Below are 27485 nucleotides of genomic sequence, written 5' to 3' on the forward strand. Positions count from 1 at the left end.
GGTGTGTGTTTTATTTATTTTTTTGTTTGTTTGTTTTTTACATGGGTATACTTAAATAAATTTGCATTCAGGTGGTAGAGAATCTATCGATTGGTCCATCACTGTGCGAAATTCTTAAGCTATCCCTTATTTCTTCATATTTTGCTTTAAATTTTATTTATTTATTTATTTAAAGTAGCCTTGAGGAATAGTTCAGGCCTCCATGATAATTTTTTTTTTCCTTTCTGGGGGGCTATTATTTTCAGTCATGTCCCTCTACCTAACCAGTTTCAGATAAATGTTTTTTTTTTGTCTGATGATAAAAATCATTGAATCATCTATAAATCATTCAAGCATAAAAACCTAACTTAAGGCTGTAACCAGTGAGAAAGCGGTGCATGATGACAATCAAGCCGGTGATGGGTATACATGTGATGCTGAAAGATGAGAGGGGAAATGAGGGTCATGCTGAGGTTAGAATTTTAAATTACTAAATTTCCTTTAAGCACTTTGTAGCCTGTTGTGTAAAACATTTGTTTCTATTTATTTTATTTAATCTACATAGTTGAATTCACTGTAAAGGGATGAAAGATGGCACAAAACATGCATACATAAATCTTAACTGCTTTTTGGGCCGGTCAGGGTCACAGATTTGGAATCAAAAGAGCCACTGTATGTTTCAGAAGGTTGAATTGAAACTGGAAAAACTGAAAAAAAAATAAAAAAATCCGGACACCAGGAGAAAGTGGGGGCTGTGAGGCAGCAGAACTAGATCACCTTGCTGCCAGTTTAAAAACAGTGCTGTTTAACATTTTTATAATGCTCATATTTCATTTGTTTTTATTAGCCTCTGTATTTATCTTCTGAAAAAATTGATACACTGGAATTATAAGGTTATATCTCCCTTTTTGAGGAAATTTGTATTACGTAAACATTAAATCGACTTAAGTTTTATTTTAAGTAATGCTCAAATGTATAAATGAACAGTTAAATTATAAGTATCATTCGTGATCTTAGTAAAGGTCAAAACCTTGTGATGTAGAAATATTTATAAATTGTAAAGTGTTAATTGTGAACCTTGACTTACAATGTTTGATAATATTTAAAACATTTTAAAAGGCTTGTGTAATGCACTATGTAGTGAAAAGTATGCGAACACATGACTTTCACACTCGTGTAGTTTCCTTTGCTGTAATAATAACCTTCACTGTTCCTGGAAGCCCTTTCACTAGGTTTTGGAGCGTGGCTGTGGGAATTTTGGTCATTCTACCACAAGAGCATTAGCAAGGATGATGTTGGTTGAGGAGGCCTATGGTGATGTCGCCATTCCAGGTGGTATCATGGTTTGTACAGGCCCATCGAGTTTTTTCACAACAACCTTTAGCAAACCATGTCTTGCTAATCATACTGGAACAGGTTTGGACTCCTTTTATCCTGTAAAAGTCTAGAATAATTTTTTTAATAATTTCGTACATCTAACTTTGACAAAAGATTTGAAGAAGACTTACAAATGGGTATAAGTGTGAGGTGTGAAAAAAGGGCAAATTTGCAGATAACAAAGAACTCTGGTATGTAAGATGTAGTGGTTAGCACTGTTGCCTTGCACCGCTGATGGTCTGGATTCAATTCCTGCCTGTGTGTGCATGGAGTTTGCATGTTCTCCCCGTGCTTGGTGGGTTTCCTCCCACAGTTCAAAGACATGCACATTAGGCTAATTGCTGGTCCCAAAATTGCCTGTATCATGTGAATAAGGGTGTGTATATGTGCACCCTGTGATGGATTAGCACCCTGTCCAATGTGTACCCCGCCTCGCAACCCTGAATACAGGATAAAGCGGTATAGACAATAAGTGATTGAGTATTACAAGATATTTAGGCCTAATTAAAACATGTGTCTTAGTCTATATCAGATAATTTCCTCATGCAAATAAATCAGACTGTATGAACCTTGTTAAGCCACTGCCCTGTTAGAGGATTAATGATTACGTACAAAAACGCTATCAGGCCTGTGTGTTTGTGTACCTTGCTTCACACATAGTCGCACTAGCTACTTGCAGTAATATAGTAGTGTTGGTGTAGTGCTGTGGCATTTCTCTCCCTGCACAGCCTGGCTCTGAGCTGTCATATGGGAAGTGAGAGGGTGGTATTGATCGTGAGCTCACACTTGTCCAATTTCGACACAGTCTGTTTGGCAAAGAGATGGTTGCCATAACGACTCCCCGGCTGGTTGCCTTCCTTTGTCAGCTGCCCAGAAGTGGCTTGCTGCGTTTGGGGGAAACTGCCTGTAACTTTCAAAGATGGGCTGCAGTCTAACAAAGCAGTCTAATTGCAGTCATTCAGAGTCAGCAGCAGAGTTAACTTCATTCACTGCTGTCTAAAATGAGCAGTTATCATCTCCCACATCGATCGATCATTCTGTGCTCCCTCTGGAGGTCCAACAATTTTATATCTGATAGTGGATTTCTTTTGTTTAGGAGCTTTATTTGGAGCTTTTCTGTTCATCTCTTTTTCTCGATTTATTTGTTATTTGCTTTGCGGACAATGTTCAGTTTGGATCAGAGCGTTGGGGAAAAGTTGTAGCTTAAATTAAACAAGTCTTACATCAAAATAACCTGATAAGCTGCTCTGCAAAGGAAGAAGCCAATACTCCAAAACCACCATAACAAGCCAGATCGTAACTGCAAAGTAATGTCCTCTAGTCTAATGAAAAAAGAAAAAGTTAACTATCATTATGTCTGGAGGGAAAAGGGGAGGCTTGTGAGATGTAAAACCTCATTCCAACAATGAAGCATAGTGGTGGCAGCATTATGTTGTGGGGGGTTTTACTCCAAGAGGAACTTGTGCACTTACAAAACAGATAGCACCTGAGAAAGAAGATGTAGATATATTGAAGCAAAATGGCTTAAGAAGAACAAAGTCGAGGTATTGGAGAGATGCTGGCCTCAGTCCAATAGACAATTTGTGGGCAGAACTGAAAAAGCCTTTGTGAGCAAGAAAGCCTATAAACCTGACAGTTACACCAGGTCTGTCAGGAGGAATGGACTAAAATTCAAGTAACTTGTAAGAAGCTTGTGGAAGTTTACCTGAAATATTTGACCCAAGTTAAACAATTTAAAGGCTATGCACTAACTATGCAAAAACTAACACTTTGTATGTACACATCCAACCCACTGGGTATGAAAGGAATACAAGCTGAAATAACACTTTTATTATTCTGACAATTTGCATTCGTAAATTAAGGGAGTGAGCCTAACTGACCTACGACAGGGAATGTTTACTAGGATTAAATGTTGGAAATTGTATAAAAAAAAAATATATTAAAAAAAAAAAATTATTTGACTAAGGTGTTTGTGAACTTCTGACTTCATCTGTAAATGCAAGGAATAAAACATTTATCACAGTTATCACAGTTATCTCACTGCTATTTACAGTTAATATTGAGATGTGTCTGCTACTTATGCTCTGTAAAGCCTGCATTATGGCTCTAATCTGATGTGTTGTTTGTTATTTTGTGATTTTTGAGGCTGATAACTCTAAATCAGCAGCCTCTGCAGCAGAGATAAGTCTTGGTCTTGCTTTCCTGGGAAGGTCTTCATGAGAGCCAATTTCATCATGGTGCTTGATGGGTTTTGCAAATCCACTTAATAAGTATTGTTCCTGCAAAAAGTATTGCGGAACAGCTGACCATCATGTTTTAGCCCATAAGACCCCAGACCAACTTCTTCTTTAAGGACAAATTTGGGGGATATAACACAGACCAAATAGACCACATGGAACATGCATGAAGTTTTTTTATTTTATTTTACTTTTTTAATACCACCCCTAGTGTCAAAGATCTGTAATGTTGCATATGTCACTTTTGGGTGAATTATGGTGAATTTATTATTTTTTTTCTTGCTTAGTTACATATAATTGCCTTTGCATGTTCACTATACATCTTGTGACTTCAGGTTTAATTAAAATTGTATTTTATATTTGTTTTACAGTGCAAACTCCAAAATAACTAAAGCCAGCCTTATATTGGAGGTCTTTCCTAGCTAAAAAACTGAGCACCCACTGTACAGTATGTAGTAAACCTGAGAAAACATGTTCATAAATGGGGAAAAAGCCAACTTGTATTATCAACACCATATTGGAGCATTGTCATCATTTCTTATCATTATGGCCACCCACCTAATATTGAGTAGGTCCCACTTTTGCTGCCAAAACAGCCCTGACCCCTTGAGGCCTGGACTCAACTAGACCTCTCTCAGAAGGTATGCTGTGATATCTGGCACCAAGCTGATCCGTCCACATGATGTAACAGAAAAAGTTACAGGCCACCTTCTTCAATTGCTTTGTTGACCAATTGTGATGCTCACGTGCCCAGTGTAGCCGCTTTTGTCAGCAGACACGGGTCAGCACGAGCACCCTGACCAGTCGCTGCACCATATGAACAGCAATGCACTATGTGATCTGACACCTTCCTATCAGAACAAGTAATTTGAGTTACAGTTGCACTTCTATTGTATCAGACTACACAGGCTCCCCATGTGCATCAGTGAGCCGTAGCTGTCCATCACCCTGTTGCCGGGTCACTGATTTTCCTTCCTCGGAGCTCTTTTGATAAATCAACTGCTTTTGGTATGACAACTGCAGACTGGCAACATCCCATAAGAACTGCAGGTTTTGGAGTTGTTCGGACCCAGTCATCCAGCATCACAATTTGACCCTTGTCAAAGTCACACAAGTCCTGACACTTGCCAATTTGTCAGATTTTTTTTCCTGGTTTTAACACATCAACTGCAGGGAAAAAATGTTCACTTTCTGCCTAACATATCTCACCACTTCCAGGTGCCACTATAACAAGATAATCAATGCTATTCACTTCACCTGTCAGTGGTCCTAATGTTATGACTGATTTGTGTTTTTTAATTCATAAGGGTGTGGCCTGCCCTTTAAATACTGCCTTATTGGCATGTGTGTCCTGTCAAAGGAAACCAGTTGGGGAGGAGAACACTTTACAACAAAATTGTAGTGTCTTGTTGTTCATGATACAAAAAAAAATATATTTTTTTCTTTTCATTTATTTAATTAACAATAAAAAATGACCAATATAGAGTAGTAGTATCTTATTGTATAGTTTAATTTAACCAGCAAGGTGTCTCAGCTAAAACTAGAGTGCAGTTTTTGTACTGATGATTGTTTCATAATATATATATATATTAGTAATAATTTAATTAATCTGACATTATTTCCATGTTTTCATTTGTTTAAATATAAACAACAAAAATATAGTAATTCAAAATAACTGAACTAGTAAAATTATTTAAGCATCTCATTATATTTTTTTTCTTATTGTGACAAAGACACACATGACAATTTTAGGGTTAAAAGCCCTATGAGACACAAATGTCACAGCAACATTTCAGGAAATGCAGTCAGAACAGGTTAGATACAAATTATTAGACGTTATTAAAGCATTAGAAGTGTTAAATGGGTCAAAACATAATTTTAACAACAAAAAACAAGCTGATGTCACGGGCGCACTGATTCACAGAATGTCACATGTCTAAGATGTCACTTCATGAGATAATGTCAAGGATGAACCTGAATTAGGGACTTTCCAGAAATTTGAATGACACCTGGGCCACCGTGGGTCCCAATGGGTTAAAATAACAACTGAATGTTGTTATAACTTTAATACCTAAATCTATATGTGTTATTTCATAAGTTTAAAATCTTTAGTATTGTTCTGAAATATAGAAAAAAAATTATTAAACATGATGGTGTGATTAGCTACCACACCAAAGCTGATTAATTTCCAGGCCATGAATTAATGTATTCTTCTTATACCTTAGCAGTTTAACAAAAATTGCTTTTTTTAGTAATGACAGGAAAACGCTTCTAACCATTTTATTTTATTTATTTATTTATTTTGCCCATTCGAGTATGTATGAGCGCTAAGTATCATCTTGTTTATAAAAAAAACGCATTTCCGTGACATTTATGAACACCCCCACACAAGGCCATGATTAGGTGCTGTGTTTTACTCCTTCCTGGTGGTTGTTCCGGATTTGGCAATTTTCAAAACTGTTAATCAATGCTGTATGCAATCACCTTAAAATAAGCATAAACTGACTTGGATTGTTGAAATATTTGTTGTAAAGAGCTGTGTGCTTGTCAAGATGGTAGATGACTCATGAACTAAATTGATGGATGAGTCTTAAAATAAGACAGAAAGGAAGGAGTATAATTAAAGTTATTGAATTTGCAAATGGAGAACCTGAGCTGCTTAAATAAGGCATTCATCAGGGCATAAGTAGACTAAAATTGAAAGAGAAGACGAGCAAAAGATGTGCAAAGTTACAAATGCCATTTTTAGTCCATATATGAGCTATGTACTTATTCAGTGCAAAGGGATTTTTTATCAATAATTTCTGGAACTAAAGAAATAGATCTAAATGAATGAGATCTGTTTTATACTTCTTTTGTGCAGAAACACCACCATGTCCTGCTGCTAGTTGAATGAATTTTCCCTGAACAGTTGCATTATTTCTCTTATGCCGATTCAAGTGTCCTGTGAAAGATAAACAAAACGATAGCTGCTCTCAAAAGCAAAGAGTGACAGAAAAGAGAGTTGAGCAGAGTTAAGTGTGTGGGTTCATATTGGTGTGTGTCTCTTGGTAAGAATATAAAGTAGAAAGTGCTGAAAAATGCTTTCAGAAAAAAAAAGAAAGAAAAGAAATAGAAAATCCCCTTTGAGTTGTCCCAACTCCGCCTCCAGTTTCCTCATTCTGAGTTAAACACAAGAGAGTGTCACAATGGCTTTGGGAAATTTTCTTACTTCAATGCTGAAGGTAAAGTTTCTTCTGTTTGTCCCTCTGGGAAAACCTTTAAAGATTATAACCTTAAAAGGATTGTGTCTATACGGCAATGTTTTCCTTTCAGAGAGAGAGATTCAGGAAGAATCTGTTTAAGAAGCCAGCAACTTCTCAAAGAACTCATATTTTTTGCTCCCTTATGAAGTCATGTGATCATATGACCTTGTCAACATAGTGATACTGATGTAACGAGTCTGAATGCAAACAGTAAGTTCCCTGGACCAGAGGTGTAACAAGGTGAAATCTTAATGTTATAATTCTGCCAGAAGAATATATTATGACATAACCATGTGAAGCGGGTGATTCTATATTGTGTTATATTTAAACTGTTATTGTTAAATTAATAAAAATGTTTGGCAGTACATGTTTTATGTATTATGGTAAAGATAATCAAATCAACAAATCATACATTTTTAAGTAAAAATTAATCACAATATTGATGAATAAACATTCCACATTATATCACTTAAAAGTCTAAATCATGAGGAGCAGACAGCAATAAAAGCTTTGGCATAGAGATGTTGTTGGTAATGTCTTTAGACATGATTAGTTTGTAATTATTGTAGTTTTCCTGGTACAGTCTACTTGAATCCTGTTCTGATTTAAAAACACTGTTACATAGAACTGCTAAGAAGATTAAAAACCTTTAGGGTTGTATTAAATGGTTTAGGCTCACAGCTGTGCCGATATTCATCCAATCAGCACTCCCTTTTGGGTGATATTGTTTAACACTACAAAGCATTCAATTCAATTCAATTTTATTTATATAGCGCTTTTAACAATGGTCATTGTCTCAAAGCAGCTTCACAAAAATGAAAGAATTTTTTAGAAAAGAAAATTCTTAAAGGAAGCTTAAACAATCATTTTTCAAAACAAAAGTTTTTAGTCAAATTATGGAAACACATCTAAGGTTCTACATCGAGTTTCTTTTTGTCTAGTTACAACAACTGTCTGAAGAGATCTATATAGAAACCCCTCCACTCTGCATTTATATGAGAAGGGATTTAAAAAAAAGATCTTTTAAGGGTTTGATGGTTTCTTGTTCTAGAGAAACCTGCTCCCTCATTTACTCATCATCTATACCACTTTATTATACAGTGTTGTGGGGAGCCTGAAGCCTATCCCAAGAGACTTAGGGTATGAGGTGGGGTACACATTGGACGGAGTGCCAATCCATCACTGGGCACAGAAACACTTACATGCTCATTCACACACTACAGGTAATTTGGGAATGCCAGTTGGCCTAATCTTCATGTTTTGAGACTGTGGAAGGAAACCGTACTACCCAGAGGAAACCCACCAAGCACTTGCAAACTCCATGCACACAGGTGGGACTCGAACCCGAACCCTGGGCGCCAGGAACCGGCTAATGGCTCTTAATTTTGTGTATATGTCTGATGCTTCTATTTTTACTGAAAACTAAATCCAGAAAACAAATCCTTTAATTTATTGATGATATAGTGTAGTTATTATTGTGTAGCCTGTATGAAAAAGTGATCTAATCATCACCACGTGCAGTAAAAGTGTTGTACCCTCCAGCTTTGGCTTTCTTCGGGTGATTATTCCATTGTCTAGTTAAGCCCCCGAGGAGAGAGCGTGTGTGTGTGTGTGTGTGTGTGAGGGAGAGAGAGAGAGAGAGAGAGAGAGAGAGAGAGATCTCACTACGCCCTCCAACCGCTCCTCGGCACTGCTTCCAGCATCCTCTCCTCTCTGCTCTCTCTAAAGCCACACACTGATATTTGTGATCAACTCCCATTTGGAGGTTCTCTCCTCACCACCAGCATCAGCAGCCCAGAGCGGCCCCAGGGGGTCCGGCATGTCTGTGTCGAAGAGCTTCTTTTGATCACCCGCTTGTTTGTTTTGTGCCGCGCGCCCGTCTCGCCTTTAGTCCAACCGAGAAAGATGGCCGCCGCCGCCAAGCTGCTGACCAGCGCGGGCCTGCTGCTGGCGTTCGGCTCCCTCTGCCTCCTCGCCATGGCCATCTGCACCGACTATTGGTACGAGACGGACGCGCGGCGGCACCGCGAGCGCTGCAACAGCTACGCGAGCAACCGCAACGACCCGGGCTACATCTCCATCTCGAACCGCAACCTGCCTCTCCGGATGCCGCCGGAAGCTGCTGCTGAAGGGCTGACCAGAGAGAAGCGGCATCTCGCCGCTCCGCTGGCGGCTATAGAGTTCCACTGCAGCCGAAGGTTCAATTCCACCGTGTCGGGTTTGTGGAGGAAGTGTTACCGCGACGGCTTCGACCTGGAGACTGACGAGCTTATCTACAGAGGTGAGCTTGAGTGTCAGCCATACGTGTCCTATATGCAGAAATAGTAAGGGGGGGCATTTGCTTTAGTCGACAGTAGAGATTAGAGCTTTGCATTGTTTTGCATAGTGTATGGATTTTGATTGATATTATTATGTGTGTATGTATTCTTTTGTTTATTCCTACCATTATCCAGGCCCTGTGTTTTGTAAATGTCTGCACTTCTCCTAAACATTCAGCTCAAACTATCATATAGCTCAGATTCATTTTAAAATCTATATTTACAATCATTACATTTTATCAATGTCTTGTGCAATTCTAGTAAAGCCACTGGCGATTCAATCCTCTGTCCATGGTGCTGAAATGTAACTGACCTTTTTACTACTAAATTGTAGTAAAAAAAAAAAATACAAACCCATGGAAAAAAAAAGATCTTCAGGACTCCCGTTCTGCAGCTTGCATTTGCCTCAATGAGAAATCCGCCATGATATAATGAATTATAATGGGTTTAATGTGTGGAGGGGGTGTAAGAGAAGCAAAGAGTGAATTATTTATAAGCTCACCGGCAATAGGGATTTGAAGAGTTGGGGGGTACATGAAAACAGGGGCTACACAGATTTCACCCTGGTGTTTTACATGGCTGGAAGATGGCTTAGTAAGGCCAGAATTGTAATTTAGGATCAGAAAACCACCCTAAATGCTACAAACTTCGCATTGGCATAAGAGATGTTAGGTTCTACTTTGTCCAGAGCAAATGGCAATCTGTCCTAACAGATTATAAACTTGCCCACATAGCATATTTTTTATTATTTGACATAATCTATACCCATAGCTCAATATTTTCGCCTCTTGCACAAGTTCTGTTACATCTTGGCTTCCAGACAGCTTGACTTCATATTCATCAATAATTCGTTTATTGGATTTCCCTGGTGCATTTAAGTGGCTGCATAGATGCCGTGAATGATAAAGTAGTGATAAAGCACTTTGCCTTTTCAGTGCATCTGAAAGAGAGCCAGCAGTCAGGATAAAATTTCTGTCTGCTTTATAGCTCAGAATACATCTGCCTTTCTCACTCACATCATGTCCATGACCCATTTGGCTTTAACTTTAAAACATGTGAATCAAGGAATCTGGCCAGTTATACAATAATATTTGCTCTTTTTCGTGTCTCAAATGATATTCAATTACTTGTGCAGATGGTAAGAAAATTGAGTCTGATGAGACATCGGATTATATCATTAGTGTCAGAGTTAATATGTGCAGTTCATAACTGTACTTTGGAAATCAGTAAGCCTTGCCCTCTTAATGAACAATTATGTGGGGCGTGTTTAAAATAACACGAGAGTAATGAAGGTGGATATGGTTTCAGTTTTCCGAAATGGGAATCACTTCAGACAGGTATTTGACTGGCTGAATTGTACAGACAATTCAAGAAAATAGACAGAAACAATATTGTATAATAACTTATATTTTTAAAAAATCATTGTTTTTGGTCTAAAAGCTTTTTAAATCATAAGAATATTCTTAATATATATAATTTTCATTCAAACGTGGGAACTGTGGCACCCCTGATTTTACTTTATAAACATTGAAGGAGTCTGAAGGAGTGGTCCATGATCCATCTGTTTCAGATGAGGCCTCAAGAAAGGTTTTTAAAGCTAAACTTACAAGTCATTCTATGTGTAATGTAATTTGGAGCACTTTTTTTAAGGGTGCCAAAATGTTGGGTCAACTATTTATTTAATTTATGTAACCTTAATAGATTTTGTATTATTTGGCATTGGCATTATTCTCCATCTATGATTATCTGTAATTTCTGCTTATAATTAAAATGTGTCAGGTCAGATGAAATTAAGATGTAGAAGCCCCTCCTTGATTTATCATAAGTTGTTTTCAAACATTAAAACAAAATAGTTTCTTAATTTCTTTCAACTGCATTGAAGAAGATGTTTACTGGTATTATGAGTCATTTAGTGCTACGGCTTCCTTCCGTCTATCTTGACCGATAATTCACATTGTCTTGTTTGTTGTATGTTATAAATAGTAATCTAATTCATTAATCATCCAAGTAAACTGTATAAAATTTCTATCCGGTCTGTAAACTTGATGTTCGTAATGTTATAGTAGCTAAATAGGACATCCTCTAATCAAACTTAATCTGCATATGTGCTGTGTATGCCCTTTATACGTGTGCTGATGCTGCATTTCCACACACAATAAAACAAATGGTTACAGCCAAGCAAAACAACTCAGTGGTGTGAACCAGGCTATTATCTTCCACAGCAGGCTCTGGTTATATGCTGGCACTGATAGACAATTGAACTTCTTCTCTGGAACTGATGGTCTCGGCTTGGCCTGACTGAGAATGAACCTGATGCCTATTTAGAGCTTGCACTTATTAGGGAATCATTTTAAATCATTTTAAGCAATGGCATAATCTAATCTCCATTCATATATAGGTCTTAAAATTTGTATAGGTCCTTGTTCTCACTTTCCGGTGTGAATTAGCAGAGCAAGGTAGTGTGAATGTCTATTTTCTTCTGTTCATAGGAGATTAGTTTTTTCACCCTTCTAATAATGGCTATGCATAATTGATAGTGATGGATTTTCCGGGGTTTGTCAGAGGTAGAAAAGTGATCATTAATAAATACATTCCTGTTTAGAAAGAATTTGTTTCTAAGAAAAAAAATTGCATTATATATTAAGTAGACTGTTAAAAATAAAAAATATATTTTAAAGCCACCTAGATGCAGATAAAAAATAAGATAGTAACAAATGACTGAACATGATTATATGGAATTAAAAGTTGTGCAGTAGCAACATTTATACTTTATTTATGGCTCAGCACCTAGCATTGTTGCCTCATACCTCCAGAATTGGGAGGTTGTATCTTGCCTCTGGTCTGTGTTTGTGGAGTTTGCAGTTTCTCCCTCTACTTATTGCTTCTTATATATCAGCTTCCAAAGACATGTCATGTAGACTTACTGGTCTTTCCAAATTGCTCGTATCTGAATGATTGAGTGTGTGCTCCTATACCCTGCAGTGGGTTGTGCCGTGCCTTGTGCCACGAGTTTCCTGAGTTGGCTCCAGGCCCCCCCATGAACCTACATTGGATAAGCAATATAGAAAATTAATGAATGGTAATATCAAACATTTATTCATAACTTATGTGATGTTTCAATCTAATAATGGACCTGCCTTAATGTGTGCGCAAGTGTATGTGGGTGAAGCTTTTTAATTAGTCCCATATTTAATATTGGCTCTAAGGAAATCACTGTATGAACTTATATTACTATATACAGTATATCTCCAAATTATTTAATATCTTTATAAGGCAATTCTTTGCAAATCTCCTGGTAAATTCTGTTGTAACACATTACTTAAGACTGCATCTGAACAATCTAGACGCTATTATATATATATATATATATCACAATTACAATTACAGGACCATCATGCTTTCAAATGCTTTTAAATTAGCTGTAGCTAGTTCTTTATGGATTAGCACTATCATATAATAATGCAGTAGAAATTCCTTATTATTGTATCTAATTATGTTTTGAATGTATGAATTTTTCAGAACACGTATTCTACTTCAATTTCATTATATATGGCAATATTAATAATGTCCTGCCAGCCCATTGTAATTTCAAGGCTAAAATTAAGATAATGTTTCAACTCTTTAGATGTGAGATTTGAATTCTATTGTTCAATCTATAGGGATGATTTAAAGAGCCAGTTCATGGAGCCGACCTGTTGGAGCATAACCATTACTACTTTTACCTCATGAGAGAAAACACTGAGAGACTGGAGAAAGTGTTTAAAACAGTTCATAAAGGAGGAATCAGACATACTAGGTCATACTGCTGTTGGAAAATAATTCACAAAGGAGTGCTGACATTCAGCAGATTTATTTATTGATTAATGAAGTAAACATAGGAACATATCGTATAGGGAGGCCACAATTGTTTATATTTTTTTTACTCCTCCATTTATCATGTATGATGCTTTTATTACTGAATATATAAAAATATCTGAGAAGCTACAAACTACATTTTGTTGAATTTTCAATATAAAACGACAATAAAGAAGTTAGACCTTTTAACTATTTGTACTTGCATTTAATTTATGGAATGCCTGCAAGTTATATTCTGTATCATTTACGTTAATATCTCCAGCCAACAACTTCTCTTTTTTTCTCTGTCCTTAAGGTAGAAAAAAAAATACAATAAAGACAAAACTAAATACAGCTTGTCTTGTGCCTGTAGTTTGTCCTAAAGACTCTCCCATGGCAAAAAAAACAAAAACAGAAAAACATGCTAACTCTTAAATTTTTATCTGATCAACAATTATATACAGTGAAACCTTGGATTGCAAAAAAACGCGGTTTGCGAGTGCTCCGCAAGACAAGCAAAGATTTTTAATAAATTTTGATTTGGAAAACGAACAAGTCTTGGTTTACGAGTACCGAGTATCATGTATCACGCATGCGCTTCTTGTTTTGATGCCGAGCATCACGTGATCACAATTGAACCAATGGTTTTTCTCTTTCTTGTGCTTTTTTTTGTGGGTAATTGTCTTCTCTGCTGGGTGTTAGTGCGCCTACTGCGTCTCTTACTGGTATAATCAACATCCGTGCACTGTTACCATAACACTGTGACCACGTGTGTGTGTGTGTAAAACATATTTTATTTTGTGTCTGTATGTGTGTGTATAGCGCGTGTAAAGCAAAATCAAGTCTCATTAGAGAGGTTAAAAATCCATTTTCTCTCTCTGCTCAAGCCTTAGCCTGCTCTTTGCCTGCAGTGTGTGTGTATGTGTGCGCGCCTCATTGGACACTGGGCCACACACACACACAGACCTCTCCTACTTTCGCCTTTACAGACACACACACACAAACTCTTTCTCTCAGCTTTACACAAAACAATGCTCTGTCGTCATTCTTTTCAAAGGTAAAGTGCAGGTTAATTTTTTTTTATTTTTGCTTTACAGCAGTGATTCCTTTAGTACTGTATGTCACTCAATCAAGTGTCATTAGATAGATTTCTTGTTTATTTTTCCGATAAACCAGCATTTTAGTTGTGTCCGCGTGTATGTGTGAAAAAAGCGGAGGAAGGGTGATTGCGTAAGACGGAGAGGAGGGAGCTTACTTTAGATTCACACACGCAGCGCCTGCACGTACAAACGGAAGGACTTATCTGTCGGGATTTATTTTTACTTTTTTAAGAGGAAAAGTGCAGGTTAATTTGTTTTATTTCTACTTTTATTTTGTGTTAATTATTTTTATGTATTTATTTTTTTGGGCTGTGGAACAAATAATATGAGTTTCCATTATTTCTTATGGGAAAATAAAATTTGGTTTACGAGTTTTGGAATACGAGCCCACTTCCGAAATGAATTATGCTCGTAATTCAAGGTTCCACTGTATTTAATAACAGCACCTTTTTTTAAATTAAAAAAAATATGTTTTTAGATTATGGATAGTGCATGTCATACAAGTCCCTGTGTGTGAGCTGTTACTATAGAAAGAATAAGGTAGAACATTCAACACATTACTAGAAAACTGTGATTTACACCCATAACTGTTGTCAGAGCTGCAGCTATATAAAAATATCAACACCTTTAGATGCTAGAATTCAACACCCTATTTTAGTTTTTGTCTTCAGCCACACAGTTGGACCAAAGGTAGTGCTGAACATAAAGAAAATAGCAGACATGTTCTCTACTTTTTTTGTTCGTACTGTTGCTTTTTGATTATGCTTAAAATGTGTAATAAGTAAGTAATATGGACAGATACAGTAAGTTCCCTCTAATTTTCATACCCAGGTTTGTTTGCTACATGTATATATAATATATGTTAATTTATTACTTGAGTAATTTTCCCATGGCCCAATTTTAACTTTCGCAGCAATTATTAATTAATTATTTCATACTTATTTTTTACTGCATCTGACACAAAACTTGTGGTAAATAGTTTTATATAACACTGATGCATGGTACTGGTTTATTCCCCATCAGAAGAACAGACAGGGTTGAGATCTGATGTCTATAATGTATGATGGTGACTAATTGGTATGAATTTCTCACCTGCTAGCTCGAGTTTAATTAGGGGCTGATGAGGGAAAATGACACTTGCTTTTTTTAATTCATAGCTGACTGGCACTTCCATGCCTTCATCCTCTCTGTCTTTGTCATGCGTACATACATACTGTACATACATACATACATACATACATACATACATACATACATACCTGTACATACCTGTATTTATACATAGATACATACATACATACATACATTACTTTATTACAGCTGATGCAAAGTAAGAGTATGCACAGCAAACATTTTTGCCAGTTTATTTAATTCTGGTATAACTCCCCTTCAACAATCTTGAACCTTAAATGTCCCCACTTTTTACTTTGCTATATTAAAAATGCTGTTGCCAAATATTTACTATGATATGGACACTGTTTTCTAACTTTACTTGCAGCTTGGTTCACACATCCACTAAATATTGCAAAAGTTTATTTCTAGGCGTTATCAGTAATTAACGTCTGACACATTTGATCACGTCATTCATTTGTTCTTTTCACACATTATTATATAAATCATTACCGCAATATAGCAGTATAGTTCTCACACTACACACATCATATTTTTTACTACAATCTAGCACGTCTCATCCAGCATGCAAGTGCTGGGTAGCATAAACTCAAAAGAATAAATGTTAGTACATATCACAGTCCTGTTGAATTCTTGATGCTGAGCTGATTTGTTGATTTGATCATTGCTGGTTAAATAATAGTGATAATAGTGCTGACTGTAATTCAAATCACAGGTTTATATTGATTCATGTGTTCTTACATCATGTCTGTAGTGCTGATATACACTAGGGATTGCATGACCACATAAATGGATTACAAACCATGTCATTTTTGATACGTTGACATTTTCTCAAAGGAGATGTTTATTCGGCATTTTTGAAAGGAGTTTCCAATGTCAGTGCTTTCTAACAATCAGAGGTAAAATTCCAGAAATGGGAAAGATTTCAGGACAGACTTGTCACATTTTCTCAGTAACATGACAAGCTGCCTATTTTTGGGCAAGTGAAAGAACAAAGCTTTATAACTGCTGTGACATGTATAACATGGTAACAGGATCTTCCTTTAATTTAAATGTTCAACAGTATTAAACATGTGTTTAGCACTGTCACCTCGCACCTCCAGGTCCTGGGTTCAGTTCCCGCCTCGGGGTCTGTGTGCATTTGTGTGCTATCCCATATTTGGTGGGTTTCCTCCAGGTTCTCCGGTTTCCTCCTACAGTCCAAAGACATGCAGATAAGGCTAATTCCCAAATAGTCCGTAGTGTGTGAATGTTGACTGGAGGTCCTAGCATCGTCATACAAGTGTGAATACATTTCTACAGCTGAAAGCATCTAAATTCAGAGGACTGAGAAGGTTGTAGGCTGGCGAAACAATAGCATTGGCAATAATGTAGGAACATCTGTGAAACCCAACACCTTCTATCGTGTTGGAATAAATTAGCTTTTTTTAATCTTTCTAATTTTGCCCAATGTGTGTGCCATTTTCACACTCAATATTAACATTTTCCAGTGTTCCAGCATCAAGAAATGTTTTTCTGGCTTGTTTATTTTTAAAAGCATGTGGAATTGAATTGAAAATTCATTTATGTCCCATCATTGACATACAGACAACGGCCACTTCATTAGGCATATCTGTTCAACTGCTTGTTAATGCAAATATCTAATCAGCCAATGAACATGGCAGCAACTCAGTGCATTTGGGCAAGAACAAGATGATCTGCTGAATTTCAAACCGAGAGAGAGGTGAATTAAGCAACTTGGAAAATGGTCTTGGTTGTTGGTGCCAGACGGCCTGGTCTGAGTATTTCCAAAACTGCTGATCTACTGGGATTTTCATGCACAGCCATCTGTAGGGTTTACAGAGAATGGTCTGAAAAAGAAAAAATATGGAGTTAGTGGCAGTGCTCTGGCGACAAATACTTTGTTGATGCCAGAGGTCAGAGGAAATGACCAGACTGGTTTGACTAGACCTTAAAGCAGATGGGCGACAGCGGGCAGAAGGCTACTTCTGTCAGGTAAGAACAGGAGACTGATGCTACAAATCGCATGGGCTTACCAAAATTGGACGAGAGAAGATTGGAAAAACATTGCCTGGTCTATTGAGTGTGGATTTCTGCCATGACATTGGGATGCTAGGGTCAGAATTTGGCACAAAAGCATGAATCCCTCCTCCCTTGGAATAGCTGGTAGGTATAATGGTATAAAGGTGGTGGTATAATGGTGAGGGCCTGTTAGTACCAACTGAGCAATGTTTAAATGCCACAGCCTTGTCACGCCATGTCACAAAGCTAAAATCATCTTAAACTTGTTTCTCGAACAAGTACTTTCGTACTGTACTTAAACGGCCACAGAGTCACCAGATCTCAATCCAATAGAGCACCTTTAAGATGTGTTGGAACGGGCGATTCGCATAATGGATGTGTAGCCGACAAATCTGTAGAACCTCTGTGATGCTCTCATGTCAATATGGACCAAAATCTTTCATATAGACAAGGTTTCCAGCATCTTATTGAATCTGTTCCACAAAGAATCAAGGAAGTTCTAAAGGGGGTCCGTACTAGCAAGGTGTACCTAATGAAGTGGCCGGTGAGTGAGTGCACAGTTATACTTTTTACAATTTTCAAATCAGCCCATCATGTGTCCAGTTTTAATCAGTCTGTGGGCATCCAATGATAGCATTAGATTCCTCTTCTTGGCTGACAGCAGTGTACCCCCAGAGTGGTTTCGATGTTTCTGCTGTTGCAGCTTGTTTTCCTCAAGGATCGATGTTTTGTGCATGCTGAGATGCTTTTCTGCTCAGTTGTGAAGAGTAATTATGAGCTACAATAGCCTTCTTGGCAGCATGATCTGGACAATTTTTTGTCTGACCTCTCCTTTTCACTCATGGAATTGTTGCTGACTCAGTGTTTTTTCTTCTTCACACCACGCGGTGTAAACTCCAGAAACTGTTTTGCGTGAAAATTCTAGGAGATCAGCAGTTTCTGAAATACTTGAAACAGCCCATCTGGACTCGACACCCATGCCATAATTATAATTACAAAGATCACGTCTTGTCCCTGTTAAAATGTTTGATGTGAACGTCGCCGGAAGCTTTTGAGCTGCATCTGCATGATGTTACAGGATTAGTTCGTATTATAATTACATAAATGAGCAGGGGTACAGGTGTTCCTAGTGTAGGAGAGATATTTAATAGAAAATAGCTACTAATTAGATGGCAAAATCACTTTAAAATCAACAAATTAAGCTTCATATTTGGTTTAAATGTCATTGTATCAAATATAGGAAGGATTCCTTTGGTATAAATAAAATACTTTTGTTTGATAAGGGAAATTTCTCATACTCAAATATAGTAACCTATAAAGCTTTTTGGGAAAAGATGAACCCTTTTTTTCGCTTAGTATTGAAGCTATATATATATACAGTGGTGTGAAAAACTATTTGCCCCCTTCCTGATTTCTTATTCTTTTGCATGTTTGTCACACAAAATATTTCTGATCATCAAACACATTTAACTATTAGTCAAAGATAATATAATTGAACAAAAAAATGCAGTTTTTTAATGGTGGTTTTTATTATTTAGGGAGAAAAAAACTCCAAATCTACATGGCCCTGTGTGAAAAAGTGATTGCCCCCCTTGTTAAAAAATAATTTAACTGTGGTTTATCACACCTGAGTTCAATTTCTGTAGTCACCCCCAGGCCGGATTACTGCCACACCTGTTTCAATCAAGAAATCACTTAAATAGGAGACACAGAGAAGTAGACCAAAAGCACCTCAAAAGCTAGACATCATGCCAAGATCCAAAGAAATTCAGGAACAAATAAGAAAACAAAAGTAATTGAGATCTATCAGTCTGGTAAAGGTTATAAAGCCATTTCTAAAGCTTTGGGACTCCAGCGAACCACAGTGAGAGCCATTATCCACAAATGGCAAAAACATGGAACAGTGGTGAACCTTCCCAGGAGTGGCCGGCCGCCCAAAATTACCCCAAGAGCGCAGAGACAACTCATCCGAGAGGCACAAAAGACCCCAGGACAACATCTAAAGAACTGCAGGCCTCACTTGCCTCAATTAAGGTTAGTGTTCACGACTCAACCATAAGAAAGAGACTGGGCAAAAACGGCCTGCATGGCAGATTTCCAAGGCACAAACCACTTTTAAGCAAAAAGAACATTAAGGCTCGTCTTATTTTTGCTAAAAAACATCGCAATGATTGCCAAGACTTTTGGGAAAATTTCTTGAGACAAAACTTTTTGGAAGGTTCGTGTCCCGTTACATCTGGCGTAAAAGTAACACAGCATTTCAGAAAAAGAACATCATACCAACAGTAAAATATGGTGGTGGTAGTGTGATGGTCTGGGGTTGTTTTGCTGCTTCAGGACCTGGAAGGCTTGCTGTGATAGATGGAACCATGAATTCTACTGTCTACCAAAAAATCCTGAAGGAGAATGTCCGGCCATCTGTTCGTCAACTCAAGCTGAAGCGATCTTGGGTGCTGCAGCAGGACAATGACCCAAAACACACCAGCAAATCCACCTCTGAATGGCTGAAGAAAAACAAAATGAAGACTTTGGAGTGGCCTAGTCAAAGTCCTGACCCGAATCCTATTGAGATGTTGTGGCATGACCTTAAAAAGGCGGTTCATGCTAGAAAACACTCAAATACAGCTGAATTACAACAATTCTGCAAAGATGAGTGGGGCAAAATTCCTCCAGAGCGCTGTAAAAGACTCGTTGCAAATTATCGCAAACGCTTGATTGCAGTTATTGCTGCTAAGGGTGGCCCAACCAGTTATTAGGTTCACACAGGGCCATGTAGGTTTGGATTTTTTTTCTCCCTAAATAATAAAAACCATCATTTAAAAACTGCATTTTGTGTTTACTTGTGTTATGTTTCACTAATAGTTAAATGTGTTTGATGATCAGAAACATTTAAGTGTGACAAACATGCAAAAGAATAGGAAATCAGGAAGGGGGCAAATAGTTTTTCACACCACTGTATTAAAAACACTTTAATCTTTAAACACTTTAATTGAATGGATCTTGAAATTGAAATCTTCTAGCATATTTAATTGATGATTATGTATTTGTCCTTTTTCTTACTACTCTGCTCCTGCAGGTGTGATTCAGAGATGCACTCCAGTGACATATCACTACACCTCCTCCATCCTGCCCCGAAATCTACCAGTCAACATCACTAAAACAATCCGGCAGGATGAGTGGCATGCTCTGCGTAAGTCTTAATTAACCTTTATCCAATGATAGGATACCAAAACCTATTGGTATACCCATATTACTGTACATATGATTAAATTATTTACATTTTGCTATATTTTTAACTGCATAATTAAGAGGTTACATAAATTGTGTGTGTGTGTGTGCGCGTGCACAGATCTACGCAGGATGACTGCAGGCTTTGTGGGCATGGCTGTCTCCATCATCCTCTTTGGGTGGACCATTGGGGTGCTGGGCTGCTGCCAGCAGCACGACCTCATGCAGTATGTAGCTGGCCTGCTCTTCCTCATGGGAGGTAAATTTGTGTGTGTGTCAGTCTTTCTGTTTGTCTGTTTGTCTGTGTGTTCTTGTGTGTGCTTTGAATGCTGAGTTTATTTTTAGGCCATTGTTACAGTGATCACTGTAACCTGGGCTTATTTAAATCTAATCACTTTGATTATGTCGCCATCTAGTGGTCATATTATGCTATCTCATTTAGATGACCTAGTTGTAAATCATTTGTTTGCTTGTGAAAGTGGATTTGAGTATTGATAATTATAGATGTAGTGACTCAACTCTAAATGAGAAAACAAGGTCATCGCAAAAAAAAAAATGCTGACATTAAGAAAGGATTTGTTAAATTTATTTAAATATCAGGAGATTCACTAAATACCAGGCCTCACTGACATTATATGGGTATAAAAAAAAACACCTAGCACAAAAAGCAGTGACATGATTAATGCTTTTTAAAAAGTACCAATGGCGTTCAGGTTATATTCATAGCTTGTGGAGAGGTTTTGGTCTTGATCATGATGATGATGATGATGGTCATGATGATGGTGATGATGTTTTAACTAGTCTGTGCCATCTGTTGTAGCTTGCTACTCCTTCTGATGGCTTATTTTGTACATCTGTTATTTTAAACATACCGTGAATATTTAGTTAAAAACATGTTTTTTTAAGGTATATAGTTTTTTTGTAGTAGTCTTTTGTCGAAGGCGAGATTCATATAGTGCTAACTGCTAAGCCACTTTTCTGTCATTTAAAAAACTTTTGGTATTATGTTCGCCTATTTTGTTCAGTTTTTCACCATGCACATGTTTTTGGTCAGTATACACACCTTTGTTTTGAAATATACATATTTACATTTATTTTTCACAATTTATTATTATTTTTTTATATAAAGTGAAATTATTTTACAGTATGTATGGCTATTTTAGTTGTGTTAGTAGCATGCATAGTTATGTTGCACCTTAATTAAGTGTGCATGCTCAAAATTCACTGTTGTTTTTAGCATGCATGCATGTATACTTTGATGCCACAAAAAATTTGAATCTTGTAGGTTGCAATTTGTGCTGTCAATCAATAAACATATATATATATATATATATATATATATATATATATATATATATATATATAGTCATAGACTATGATTAATCACAATTAATCACCATTTTAAAATACAGGAAAACCTCGGTATAAAAAAAATACATTTTTGCGTGCAAAAATTTACATTTTGTAAGAAATTTGCATCAGCCTACAAAGCATTTTCAGTATATGGATGAACGAACCAAACTCAACCGAACGGGGGGGTAAGTTGGAAATGGCAATTATGATATATTCTTTTTTTTAGTTGTTTTTTTTTTTTTTCATTTTGTGCAAGATTCAGTGAAGTTTAGCAACAAGATAGCTAGCAAGGACAGTAGCAAGAAGAAAAGATATGTGCAATATATAATTATAATGTTGAAAATTGATAATATTTTTAGGTGTCTGGAACGCATGATCTTCATTAAATTATTTCCTATGATAAAATGCATCTCACAATACGAAAAACTCGCCTCCAGAACGAGTTAAATTCACATGCTAAGGTTTCACTGTACTCAGATTAACTTGTATTATACACGATGTTGGAATAAAGAAATGCAAGACAAACTGGTTAAAGTAAACAGATTCAGCAGTTATATAATATCTCAAGCATTAACATTTAACAAATGTTAAATTAAAAGCTCTCAAACAGTAAACTCCTTGCAGGATCAATCGTATTGTGAGCGCTGTCTGTTCCTTTAGTGCTGAACATGTCTGTCATCTCTTTTTCCACTTGACTAGAGCAAGTGTGGAGCACATGCTTCAGCTAAATATCTTCCTTGTTTTTTTTAACACGTCCAGAGTGAATGAGTGTAGTTGCCATTAGTCAACGATTAGATGTGCTGTCACACCGAGGTGGAGTTATGGTTACTTACTGATGTCCATTAAGTGTCGCCACTAAGTGCAATAAAAGTAGTTTCTGCCAACTGCCTCATTTTCACAGCCTTTTCTGCTAAAAATTCTAAATTAACCACATGTTAACTCGTTAATATTGAAAGTGCTAATTACAATATAATTGGCTGTACATACCTTACACAATATGCACACAATATGTTGCAAAAACTTTTAATTTGTATTACGGTCTACATCGTTAATGTCTTATTTATATATCACATGACCTCACCTACAGTTAGACATTTTAAATATTAACACTGATTGTTTGAATTTCAATAACTTAAGCGTCTGTGTTTTAATCTTATTCCATGTTTTTATGTACTCTTTGTGCACATATGGTTTTCCTTATGGTTTCTATTTTTCTAAACTATTTGGCAGGTGGATTGAGTGTGCTAAATTGTCTGATGTGCGAATGAGAATTTGAATGTGTGTGTGTGTGTACATGGTACAGGTCCAGAATTCTGGATTCAGGCCCAGTGAACACTGAGGCTCCACCATCACCATGATGAGATCGGGGTGAGAGTAATTAAAGACTCACAATGATGAATCATGATGATGGAGGAGAATTTTATTCTTGGATCCAGAAACATACTCTATGCCGTGTCAATAAATCCTATTTATACCAATGTCAAAAGTAATTTGTTTTTGAATCTAGTGTTCGGGTTATTCTGCATCTGTCTGTTTTGACCCCACATTCATTTTTCTCCTGCCAGGAACCTGCTGTATCATCTCCCTGTGCACCTGTGTGGCAGGAATCAACTTCGAGCTGTCACGGTATCCTCAATACTTGTACGGCCTTCCCGAGGACATCAGTCACGGCTACGGATGGTCCATGTTCTGTGCCTGGGGTGGTCTGGGGCTAACGTTACTGGCTGGCTTCCTGTGCACGCTCGCACCTTCCCTGAGCAGCACCTCAACCCAAACAACCGTCCACAAACCACGGCACGAGAATGGAACTGTGTGAGAAACCTTTCCACAAATTGTACACCACAGCAGCACAGGACGCTGGTCTGGTCATAATCACAAACACACACACACACACACACACACACACACACACACACACACACACACACTGCTGAAATTACTCTATCATCCAGTTTAACACCTCTCATCAGCGTCAGGACATGAGTGCTGGAGGTGACTGGATACTAATACTCATCTCCTGCATGGCAGCTAGTGACGTGTAACCGTACACAACAAACTAGACTGAGCGCTCACTGTCACTCCTTAAGCACACGGAATAAGACACAGGATAGTTTCGGCATAAACAATGTAGATAATCAGACACAAACACAAAGACGACATACACGTATAGACTATTCCAAATAAACATTCCACCTTCCTAAACCTGAACTGAAAACGGTTGCATTATGAACATACATCTTAAAATGGTGCTCTCTGTTCTAAATACCACGTGCACAAACATTTACATGCGTCAGGACTAACAGGGACAAAGACCATCTGGAAGCCATGTTTTATTATTATTTTTTAATCCTAAAGTACTGCATTTTTTTTTCTAGATTTAAATCCTAATCAGGACTTGCGTAAACACCACCGTGGTCCGAGCCCTTTGTGCTCCATCAAAAGTCTAGACTAACCTTGTAGCATTGGTACTTTCCTAAAGCCGCTATTGCAGCAGTATTAAAAGAAACAAATAAATCCTGCGACAGCAGTTCCTGATTAGAGCTTTGAAAAGAGCAAAATCAGCTAAATAAATAAATAAATAAATAAATAAATAAATGCTACAATGGTTTCCACCGAGGTGAAGGATCTGGACTTATCTCTGTAAAGACTGTGACATAAGCCCGAGGACTTAACTGAAGAGGAGAACAGCCGCAAGAGGGAGAAAAGGATGTGTGGAATTATGAGATAAAAAGAAATATCAAAGGTTGGATTGAAGCATTGATGCATTAGTGGAGTAAACTTTCTAGGGCCTCTGTAAGTCAGTCTGTACTGAAATTCATTTTCTTCTGTACTTTTTATTTCGCTATTTATTTGAAACAAGGTCTGGCAAAGAATGGGGCTCTATTTTTTTTTTTCTTTGTCATCAGGCTGACACTGGACGACTTCACTTTTCTTGAGGGATTGGAAATGTTTCCGTCCTTGGGAGTACGCAGTATAGTTGAATAGCTGAGCTGAATTTTGTAACAGTGCTCCTCTGAGCATCACGTCTTGTTGAGCAGAATGGCTGCTGTGAGCTCACCACAGGAATCCAAATCCAGATAAAATTACCTTTACAGTTGTTTTTCTTCCACAGTGCTCTCAGATCCTTTCTATAAAAGCACAAAGATGCATGAAGCCTGTTACAATTTCTCACAAATAACATGCTTAAAATGTGTGTTGCATAGAAAAGTGTCCTAATGCTACAGTATAGCGTAAGGTACACTGTATATCGGTGTGTAACATACAGTACTCTAATGTTTTCGTTACCCAGACTGCACCTTGGCGAGGGTGGGCTATACAGCAAAAATGTTACCGTGATATATAATCTTTACTAATAAAGTGCCTCCAAAACTCCAGAGCCACATTTAAAAGAATTAGTGTTATAAATGTCAGTGATATACGTGTAGTAGTGCTGGTAAGTGAACTGCACACCACAGTACTGTTCTGAGTTCTAGATTCTGACAAGACAGATGGTGTTAATTAATTTTCATTAAGACGAGCTCTGACAGTTTTAAAGTTGTAGTGAAATTTTCTGTAAGGACATACTTTAGCATATGGAAGGAGGTAAAACTGTAGCTTGCTGTTTTCTGACATAGCCTTCGGGACTGTGCAGTTTCACCAACATGACAAGCTGCGTTTGTTTCATTCCAGTGAAAGAAAAAACGAGGGATGGTCAGGGACCGACTGTTTATAGCTGCTATAACGTGCTGTGCCAAGAGAAAAGTGTTTAGCTCGTTTCATGTTTCCCACATTTTATTATGTTTCCCACATCTCTTAAAATGGATTCAATCCTTTTTTGCTCCTCCTCATTCTGCACATAATACTCCATGGTGACAAAGTAAAAGCAGGTGTTTGGAATTGTTTTGGTAATTTATTTTTATTTCAAAAAAAAAAAAAAAAATGAAATATCTAATTCCCATAAGTATTCAGATCCCTCTCAGTATTTGATTGACGCACCTTTGGCAGCAGTGTGAGTGATGCTGCAAGCTTGGCAATGCTTTCTTTTCGAAGGGTCTCCCATTCCTCTTGGCAGAATCTTTCAAGGCAATCCAAGTTGAATAAGCAAAGCCATTTCAGGTCTCTGCAGAGATGCTCTACTGGGTTCAGATCCAGACTGGCTGGACCTCTCCAGGACTTTCACACAAAAGCCATCTTCAGAAGCCAAGGCTGTGTTTTCTTAGGGGTACACTTTGGGTTTTTGTCTTATTGAAATGTAAACCGTCTTCCCCCAGCCTGAGATCCTGAGCATGTTGGAGAATGTATTCTATACTGACTAGTCTCCCAGATTGCAGAAAAATATCCCCACAGCATTATGCTGACACCTCCGCTCGAAGGATGGATTTAATAAAGTGATAAGCGGTGCTTGATTTACTGATTCCAAATGGTTTAATCTTGGTGTCATCAGATCAGAGGATTTTGTTTCATATGGGCCGAGAGTTCCTCAGGAGCTTTTTTGGCAAACTTTCAGCAGACTGCCGTGTGTGTAAGGCTCTCCCGTCTCCAAAAGAGAACTCAGGATCTCATTTATAGTGACCTTTGAGTTCATGGTTACCTGATTGCTCAGTTTGACTGGGTGGCCAATTCTGGGAAGATCGTTGGTTGCTCCAAATCTTGATGGAGCCCACTGTGTATCCTCCTTTCCCAGATCTTCCTCACCCCAACACTCACTCACTCATCTTCTATAGTACTAAATCCTGTATAAGCCTATCCCAGGAGACCTGGAGAGGGTGCCAATCCATCGCAGGGCACACAGACATACACACTCACACACCATGGGCAATTTGAGAACACCAATTAATCTACATGTCTTTGGACTGTGGGAGGAAACCAGAGTACCCTTAGGAAACCCATCAAGCAAACTCCATGCACACAGAGACAGAAATCGAGCCTGGCCAAGAACCGAACCCGGACCCTGAAGGTGCAAGTCGACAATGCTAACCACTACACCACCTTCGCCCCAACACATCATTAATTATTTAATCGGTTTTCTGTGTTTTTTGTTTGTAGATATTCAGTTAAACACTTTATGTTTATATATTTAAGTCATTATGTTTATATATGTTTATATATTTAAGATATGTTTATTTTGTTTATAATTATCTTTGGACAGAGGGGAGATTCGAACAGTGCTAACCATTAAGCCACCATGCTGACATTTTTTTGTAGTATGCATGTTTTTTTGTACTGTTTTTAAGCATGTCTACCCAGTTTTAAAGTATTTATGCATAGTTTTTTTATTACCTGCTTACTTATTACTCCTAGATGGATGGACGGATTGGTTTAATATGCATACTTTGTACTTTTTTGTGACACAAACCTCAGAATCTTTTAGATTGCAATATGTGTGCTAGTATATACTTTTGTGACCCTTTGTGGAGTATTGTGTGTAGAATGATGGGGGGGGGGGGGGGGGAGGATTTGAATCCATTTTAGGATGAATGCGAAACATAAGAAATGTAACAAACTTGAAAGGGTCTGAAAACTTTCTGTCGGCGCAGTAAGAGAAATCAGGAACTAATATTTTTCTCAGACTCTTCACAACATTAAGTGTACCTATAAACTGGCAAATGACTGTGGTATGAAAGAAATTAAACAGTTCAGGAAATGCTGTCATGGAAGTCACCTGTCAGGGGGATAAAAGCT

The 27485-nt window shown here is 37.5% G+C and overlaps 1 protein-coding gene across 1 annotated transcript; it reads left to right on the forward strand.

Moving 5' to 3' along the window:
* Positions 1-8524: 8524 nt before the first annotated feature.
* tmem276b (transmembrane protein 276b) lies at positions 8525-27247 on the forward strand. Its single transcript, XM_053491480.1, has 4 exons — positions 8525-9119; positions 20320-20433; positions 20593-20730; positions 23390-27247. Exons 1-4 carry the CDS (start codon positions 8744-8746, stop codon positions 23638-23640), a joined length of 879 nt encoding a protein of 292 aa, XP_053347455.1. The 5' UTR covers positions 8525-8743; the 3' UTR covers positions 23641-27247.
* Positions 27248-27485: the final 238 nt, after the last annotated feature.

The sequence above is a fragment of the Clarias gariepinus genome, chromosome 3 (genome assembly GCF_024256425.1).
Source record: "Clarias gariepinus isolate MV-2021 ecotype Netherlands chromosome 3, CGAR_prim_01v2, whole genome shotgun sequence".
In the NCBI taxonomy this organism is placed as follows: Eukaryota; Metazoa; Chordata; class Actinopteri; order Siluriformes; family Clariidae; genus Clarias; species Clarias gariepinus.